This window comes from Oncorhynchus kisutch, linkage group LG24, assembly GCF_002021735.2.
Source record: "Oncorhynchus kisutch isolate 150728-3 linkage group LG24, Okis_V2, whole genome shotgun sequence".
In the NCBI taxonomy this organism is placed as follows: Eukaryota; Metazoa; Chordata; class Actinopteri; order Salmoniformes; family Salmonidae; genus Oncorhynchus; species Oncorhynchus kisutch.
The window spans coordinates 12142095-12151260 of record NC_034197.2 but is presented as its reverse complement, the minus strand read 5'-3'; the positions used below and the strand labels follow the sequence as shown (position 1 = coordinate 12151260).

At 43.1% G+C, this 9166-nt stretch overlaps 1 protein-coding gene across 3 annotated transcripts in view; it reads left to right on the top strand.

Annotated features, from left to right (window-relative positions):
• Positions 1-2154: 2154 nt before the first annotated feature.
• Positions 2155-9166, top strand: part of LOC109869189 (arf-GAP with coiled-coil, ANK repeat and PH domain-containing protein 3-like) — a 74642-nt gene continuing 67630 nt past the window's right edge. For all 3 annotated transcript variants that reach the window (XM_020459140.2, XM_020459139.2, XM_020459141.2), the window contains exon 1: positions 2155-2336. In XM_020459140.2, coding sequence (XP_020314729.1) covers positions 2290-2336 — 47 coding nt within the window. In that variant the 5' untranslated portion in view covers positions 2155-2289. The remainder of the gene's footprint in view (positions 2337-9166) is intronic.

The window sequence follows — 9166 nt, the reverse complement described above, 5'->3', positions numbered from 1 at the left end:
TTGACCCACTGTCTCGGCTCACTGTAATGCCAAAAAGAAAGAATATGGGTCAATGGCTGTCTGTCAGATACATAGACTGAAACACAGTATTTTAATGGGAAAGAGAGGAGTTTTCTAAGTAAACTTTAACACTTCATCAAGGAAAGGAAGTAGTTAGGAAATTTAATTTGCTGACACCACAAATGTTTTTGTGTGTGCGTTTTTGGCACAGGGTTGGCACCTGTGTTAGAGAGTCAGTCCCCAGATTTCAATTGCGATTACTCAATGGGTTACATTTTGCAAAGCTCTAATAAATAACTATATCTTTAAATCATAATTGAAACAAATGCCTGCCCTCTATTTTTCCTTTCATACATATTAAAACCTGTCATGTATAATCTCACTCCTGGGGCACAGGAGTCCAATTTAATCACACTTTTAAAATGAAATGGTATTGAGAGTTGAGCAAACAGTGGTGTCATTGAATGACATCGATGAAATGAACCGCAATGTTATGGTTTCCAGGGTCTATCCCATGATCGGAATGTATCCATCCTTTGCTTCACCCCTTATCATCATTTAGTTTATTTAGTTCTTGTGACGTCATGCTTACATCTCCATGAAGAAAAAAAAACGAGTTAGTCAGGCCAAGTCTTGACTGGCAGCATTGCATCCAGCTAGTCAAGACATCTCCCCATCAGCAGAGTAGTGAGGCGAGGGCCGGGCGGTGAGATCATTCCTATTCCGGGGCACAGCTAGCCTCTGAAAGCAGGGATAAGAAGGAACAATAGTGTTCTATAAAATCCTGCCATGAAATCTCTAGCACTCTCTTCCTCCAGTTTTCCCATTTCCTGTGAATTAATAATATTCTTTCTTTTTGGCCTTACGTATGGGGATGGGGGGGTGGGGGGATATGAAATATGGTATTCTATATTTATGGGGTTCATTGAACATTGAACAGCTGGCAGGTAGATGTTTCTCTCTCATCATCTTAGATAATTAATACACCTGTCATGAATTTCTTCCCCATAATTTCCATAGGTTGTTAGTGCCTTATTGCTATTATAAACCAGTTACCAACATAAATATAACAGTAAAAAAAAGTAGTTTGGCATCAGGTATATTGTCTGATATACACACGGCTAGAATGCTGTTTCAGCCAATCAGCATACACGGCCCAAACTACCTGGGTTATAATGTCCATCATGATGTTGCCTGGGTGTGGGTGTCTATAGTGTTAGTTATTGTATCACATAGCAATAGAAGACCATTTCACAGACTGAAGAGTTAGGCTGTATGTGACTTTAGAATCTCAGACTTGGGATTCTAAAGGGACAGATTTGGTGATGACAAAAACCGACCTATTGCATGTGTGAGAGGCGAGTAGGGGTAATAAATTCCAGATTAATAGTGGAGATTCCTGCACAGCTCTAGAGATCCTCAACTCCTTCTTGAACCAGAGCCATGCCAGATGTTAGCATCTTCGCTGTATCAGTTATCACATTGGGCTGCCAGGGAAGAAATCCTTTTTAATATCATGTTTCTCTGTGAGAATCTGTTTGCCTGTGTGAATGTGTTGCCTCCAGATATCAACAGAGATGGGCACTGGGGAAAAGAGGAATTTAGTTGTGCTTCAGTCAAGGACTGCCAGCTGTGATGAGAGGCCAAAGGTCATCTGACTGACTGAGCCTAGAGAGGAAACTCCAAGCTCAAAACAGTTAATTCACTCTGATACACTCTCAAGTATACTGACTTTAGTACCATTCATTCATGCACGCACCCAGGCACGCACGCACACACACACACACACACACACACACACACACACACACACACACACACACACACACACACACACACACACACACACACACACACATTGTGTGATAAGCGTCCATGAACTGCTAGGGTTAGGGCAAACTGCAGGCTATGTGCACTTATACTGTCTCTGCATTATTGGCGTAATACCTAGAAATAAATGTGTTTAATTGATATTGACATCATGACCTTATACACAAATGCTGTGTGTTGTAGGCTATCACATGCGCGGTGATTTCAGTCAGGATAGATCCCTAAATTTGAGTGCGCTTTTTGTTGAGAATGAACTATGACGATAGTCCCTATTTTTGCAGCGGTCTAGCGGTTCAAATATGCCAGGCTCTTGTTTCAGTTTAGTAGCACAGTGAAGACGGGGAGAGTTGGCTATCGCTGCACATCGGAATAGTCTACATATATCTACAGTCTTCTATCGTTTATAATTTTCTGGAAATGAAATTTATGAATTAAGATTGAAGACTGAATCCAGCCAAAATGACGGTGGATTTTGAAGAATGTGTGAAAGATTCACCCCGGTTCAGGTAAGAATTTGCGCAGATATTCTGCTCGCTTGTTGAATTCTTCAGGGATTCGCCCTATCGAGGAAGACGATTTCCAGGATTCAAACATTCCAAAACGCCATGAGTCTGCAAATAGTTGAACAGCATAGCCTTTCATTTACTTCATATTGTAAATAAGCTATGGTAAATTGCTGTCAGAGTGATTTTTTGTGTGTGCCTAATTTCAATTAATTTATCCTATATTTCCATTGCAAGGCAATTATTGCAGTGAATTGCATAAGGCTGGACAGGGCTATTTACTATTAATACATATATTTGCCATTTTTTAAAGAAATGCGTAAAAATGTCCATTGCTTATCATCGGACAACCTTGGATGAATGGACAGTGAGCGCATGGTGAATTAACCCTGTGTGAGACCCAGCATGGATCCAAGTGAGGAAAACGAAATATTACCCTTCAGAAATACTTGTAATAGACCTCTGATTATGAAAAGAATCCGTTTTTTTTTATTTCAATTTTGTGGAACAATATTCTGGGATGTTGAACAAATGCAACATTTTGTGGTAAGAAAACAGAAATGATATCAAAGGCATTGGCATGTGATGGAACATATTGTGTAATGGTATACATATTTTTGAAAGCATCAACTATTTAGTGGGTTTTCTATGTATGGAGACCATCTTGTCTTTTGAATTATTTGGTTACCTTTCTGACTAAACCTGACAGCCTCATTTCTTACTTCTTTACCATTAAACGAATGGTTGTCAATGGCAGTATTCTGACCTCATAAATCACATAAGAAAATAATAGATAATCATGTTTGTTCTTTTATTGTGTAGAGGGAACATCAAAGTTACTCTTGAAGTATCTGCGAAATTTGCAGAACTTGGAAGGGAAACAATCTCTCTAACTTGTCCATTGATATGAATGTGGCCCTATTTCCTCAGTCTGGAAACCAATGATGGCAACCTTAAGACAAATGTTTCCTTTTTGCAACACTTAAAAAAAACGACCTCTTGTTCTGGCTCAGAATGTTGATTTCTCAATCGTTTTCTTCTCCATAATCACTAACATCGTAGTTGCATGGATAGCTTACAACACATGCTACTAAGAGATACACCTCAGTCTAAGGAGCTGCACTCGGCAGTGTTTGACGTTATTGAATTAGTTTAGAACCGTCATGTGTCATACATGTGTCATACACTGACCTTGTGTTCAACTGCACGGTCACCGTCTGTACACATGTTGGTAATAATGTAGAATTTGAATGACCCTTTGATCTTCTACTTGTTCTTTAGACAACACAATACTTATTGTTCATGGAAAAATAGGCCTATTGTCCATTCCTGAAACACATGTCCATCCCTGGTCTCCACTAGATATCGGAGTATTACTTGGAGCATCTAGAGAGATGGGTTCCGTGACTGGGACTGATTAGCTGGGATGTTATATGGCAGGAACTCTCCCAACTCCAAAGTCTCTTCCTTTTTAATGAACTGTTTTCCTGACAAAACGGCCCAGTCCCAAAAAGGAAGCACTTCAAAACAGTGGATCTGAGGGAAACTAAAAGCTCTCACGCACTGCCTCGTGCTCCTCGTACCTAAGGCTGCTGCGGTTGCTGCGAAGCACACATAGCACCAAAAGTTAGGTAAATGAAGGAGGCATTCCTTTACACCCACATCCCTTCCCAATCCCCTTCCCAGCCTCGGATCTCATTCCTCCCATAGATTCCTGCCTCCCCTGCCTGTGTGTGGAAGGAACTGGAGGGGCTGTCAGGCAGGCTGTTTGGGGTGTCCGCCTGCATGCCTGGGACTTTTTACATGTGTGTGCACCACTGCCACAGTAAAGCTCCCACGGATATAATCTGCTCTCCAAATCAAAGACTTCCAGACTTGGCAGCAGCACCTTAATGACTGCCATCTGGGCCTGAGAGAGAGGAGAGGCAGGCAGGTCTCAGGAAGCGCTGAGTGAAGGGTATTTACAGAAACCACTCTCTCCGTGTTTATGTGCTAAAAGAGCACGGCTGTACTGTAGCAACCAGAGTGGATCATCTGGCACTAGGCAGACGTTGGTGAGCCCATCTCTCAGAGCTTCTCAGAGTTTCTTCCTTGAATGCCTCAAGAGAGAGACTCAATGTAATAATAAGAAAATATATCTTTGTTTTTTTTCCATTGCTTTCCATTTGGAATGAAAATAACACTCCTTAAATGCAAAAGTTGGCAAGAGCTACTGACCTGTAAAATCACATAAAAGAGTTCTTATCATGTGCAGACTTTTGAGCAAAGTTGAGCGATAGCTATGCCAACTCTGTAACTAAATTCTAATGCAATGAGGCTGTTTTGGACCCTGAAAAGACCAGCGCAGACACCAAAAGAGGCACACTTCTGAAGCATATTCTTCCCACTGAATCCTGTCGGTGACAGGGCATTGAGTCCATATTCAAATGGGCCTTTTTGGTGGCAGTTAAAAACAGTGGAAGTATTACGTAAGAAACCCTAGAGCTGGACTGACTGACTGGGAGGAAACAGTCAAAACCAGAATAGAGGGAATCAAGCATATTCACATTTGATATTTGAAAGGCATGCTAGGCCTAGTGGGCTACTTCCCCCGCGTATAATAACATGCAGTCCATCAATTCTGCCTGGCTGTCTTCACACTCGGGCAATGTCGGGGGTTCGGCATTGTGAGCATTGTGAGCTAAGACGGCTGTGGTTCACCATTGCAATCCTCATCAATACAATTTAATATACAGTTGTCATATTTGTGACAGGCTTTTTAGTATGCTTGATGTAGCCTTTCTACACCTCTTTTGTTTCCGTAGGACAATGCTCTTTCCACCCTCTTCAGTTGTGTTCTTACACTCTTGGATTCCAGATTACCAAGAAGCCAAATTATATGGTGCATTAAGTGGCCACCCGTGTAGCTCCGAAATTGTGAAAATGTCTCCCTTGTCCTCCATGACTGTGTGTACCCCGTGTTTGGTCTCTATGGATACACCGTTGGGATGGATGCGAGAGTGCAGCCATGGCACTCCGATCCACATCTGTTTCGAGAGAGAGGTTTATAATGGTCACTCAGCCGCAGGGATGCATGTGTTTGTGTTTGCCGCAGCACAACATTTGGCAACATACAGTAACATTGGTGCTTGTTTCTCCCTTACTGAGATGTTAGCTTGAGGTCGCACTCACGTGCTTGTCAAACATGTCTCATCTGTCTGTGGCCTCACTTTCACTTATGAAGCAGTCCCACATAGGGCGACAGTGTGCGTCACACACATTGCTGTATCTCACTGGTGCCGCTCTGCCTATAAATGTAATGTAACAACAAACGGTGGCATATATAACACAGTAGCTAACATGATAGCATGTCGGAGTATTTTCCGACTGACCCATTTTCTCCTGTTAATTATACTGAGTACTGAGTATTCATGAAGCTGAGATGTGCGGTGCGGCTGGAGAGAACAGTCAGTTTACAACCAGCCTCCTGTCAATTAATGTGACTGCTGGCACTATGGCCCTTTCTGTCTCCTCCTCATTCTGTAAGCAGAATGTGGGCATTGTTCACCCAGTTCCTGAGTTCCATGCTTCCGCCGTGACAATACAGACTTTTTAATTGGAGCTGACTGGCTTCAGGCATTGAGCTGTTAGTGTAGGTTGAAAATAACAGAGGTTAAGACCACGTAAAAGTTCAGTGCGGGAGTGTTTGATAACAAACAAATTCATTGGACGAGCGCCTTTGCTGATTCTACAGGATTAGCATTGACAATGTGACCAATGGTCAGGAAATCAAGTAATAAAGTGGCTGTAGATCATTTGCAAAAACATTACATGTATAGAATGACTGTAAACAGTTATCTTATGTAGTTAGCTGAAATTCACTATGGTTGTGTTTATTTTCCACTTTAAGGGCTGTACTGCTAAATTCACTTCGTCCATTTAACATTATATATTGTTTAACCTGTATTAAACTAGGCAAGTCAGTTAAGAACAAATTCTTATTTTACAATGACGGGCTACTCCGGCCAAGCCCTCCCCCCACCCGGGCGACACTGGGCCAATTGTGCGCCGCCCTATGGGTATCAAGGCACAAGGCGAGACCCAAATGCAGACACATGAGGCAGATAGTTGGAGTCTTACAATGTTTATTAATCCAAAAGGAGTAGGCAAGAGAATGGTCGTGGACAGCAAAAAGGTCAAAACCAGATCAGAGTCCAGGAGGTACAGAGTGGCAGACAGGCTCGTGGTCAAGGCAGGCAGAATGGTCAGGCAGGCGGGTACAAAGTCCAGAAACAGGCAAGGGTCAAAACCGGGAGGACTAGAAAAAGGAGAATGTAAAAAGCAGAAGAATGGGAAAACCTCTGGTTGACCTGGAAACATACCAGACGAACTGGCACAGAGAGATATAGGGATAAATAAGCGACACCTGGAGGGGGTAGAGACAATCACAAGGACAGGTGAAACAGATCAAGGCGTGACAATGGGATTCCCGATCACGACCGGTTGTGATACAGCCCAGGATCGAACCAGGGTCTGTAGTGACACCTCGAGCACTGAAATGCAGTGCCTTAGACCTCTGCGCCACTTGGGAGATATTGGTTAGAATTCTTCTGCATTTATGCAAAGACTAATGGGATATTAGAATCCTATTGTCTTATCCTGTATTTTTTCAACCTAGGCTGTTATATATAAGCATGGATCCTCCTTCCCCATTCTAGGAAACATCTGAGGCCAGTGTGTAATGTGAGGCTGCCTTGAAGCTGACTGCCTGCCGGCCTGGTTGTCATGATGAGCTCTGACAGATTCAAGGAGGACAGCCAGGGAATTCAAGGTCACTAACCTTTGACCTCCACTGTGTGTTTGTGCGTGTGTGTGTGTGTGCGCGTGTCTGTCTTTGAGAGAATGAATGACTTGATACACGACCCACAGTCAGATAACTGGGAGGAAAATCAGAAATGTGTCAGATTCCAGGATATGGCCTGCACTGGAGGAATGCTGAGCATGTGACACAATGTCCTGCTCTGTAAAAGATGACAACTCTACCCTGAGGATACATTTAGTGTAATGTTGTATCTTATTAGGTTCTCAGAGAGCATCACATATTCTTCCAATGACAAAATGAGTTCATACAATGGCCCACATTGTGCTAAATCTGAAATCCCGTTCTGAATGATCAGTGCAAACAAATTCCATTGTGATGATATTACGTGACATTACTGTACTTATCTGATTGAGCTCGATCATTTCTTACGTCTGACTGTGCTTGTCTTTCGAATGTGAATTAAGCCAAAACAACGGGTACCACTCAGCGGTAGTATAATCGCAGGGTTTAATCGCCTACTATCCATTTTGAGGCTCAAGGGAATGTAATGTGACTTGTATATCATTTTGCTATTTAGCTTTTACTTGCAATAGTTGTTTTCAATCAGCCATGAATTGACTGTAGCTACAATTTCAGGACATAACCTCAAGCAACCTTCTCCTTTCACAAATCAACATGTGACAAGTATTTACAGTGAGATTAGCTAACCTCACATTCCTAGTGTATTCTTCAAGAGAAACACACTTGTTGCTGCAAAGAAACACCCTGGATTAATCCAGTGGACTGCTCTAGGAGAAGACCTGCCCAGGATTAGTCTATCTCTGCCCAGTAACTACTAGGGAAGTATATTCCTATTCTGCTCCTCAGAATGAAAACTGAAGCACTTATGTCAGAGAGGATGAAGTGGGTCATTTTTAAACATTTAAGATGGCCGTCATCCAAGATCTGCATAAGTGGTGCACTGTCCTTGCCCATAGGTTTTTCACAATCTCAGTGGTGGATGTTGTTGCTATGACGTTGGAGTGGAGACATGACACGTGTTGAGAAACCTCTCCAATTGTTCTGTGTAGAAGGAGAGATATGCAATATGTTGCTTCCCATGTCATTTTATCCACCTCACCTATTTTAGAGACCTTTTTAAATGACACTTGTTCTCATAGCAACAAGCTGTTCGGGTAATCAAGAGATTTTGTGGCTTCTCGGACATTTGCACGGTCCTTCTCGAAGATCTGCTTCGGCCACAGCTGCTCTGAGCTGGAAGAGATTCCTTCCTGCTTGCGCTTGGTCTTGTTGCTTCTGCTCTATTTCATACTGACCTGCTTCTTCCATTTTGAATCTGTGAGTGAGCCGCCCTTCTGCTCCCTTAATTTAACAGTGCTCCTCCCAAGACACCCTGACCTTGGTCAAGGGGGGATACTGTATTAGGGGTGGAATTATATGGAATGGTGATGCCTAGACTGTTTTATGTTTCTCACATGGTTGTCCCATTTTGAATCCCACATTAGACAAAATGCAGTTTTGTCTCTGCCGCCTTTCTCTCCCTGCTGCCAGGTTTTTGGGGCTGGTTTAGCCTCCGTGATTTAATGGCTTTTCAACACCGGGCAGGCCTACGGGCATTCTTACCATTGAGGGTGTCAGTGATACTGTGCAGCGGAGTGGAGCTGACAACTCCAGGTGAGGAAAACGGGTGACAGGGATTAAGTCAGCAGTTTGTCAGTCTCTCTTTTCTTTTAAATTTTTTATTTCCCCCCTTTTTTGTGGTATCAGTAGTTACAGTCTTGTCCCATCGCTGCAACTCCCGTATGGACTCAGGAGAGGCGAAGGTCGAGAGCCAGCTGGGCCATACTTCTTCTTGACACAATGCCTGCTTAACCCGGAAGCCAGCCGCACCAATGTGTCAGAGGAAACACCGTACACCTGTTGACCGTGTCAGCGTGCATTGCGCCCGGCCCACCACAGGAGTCGCTAGAGCGCGATGGGACAAGAACATATCTGCCGGCCTAACCCAGACGATGCTGGGCCAATTGTGATC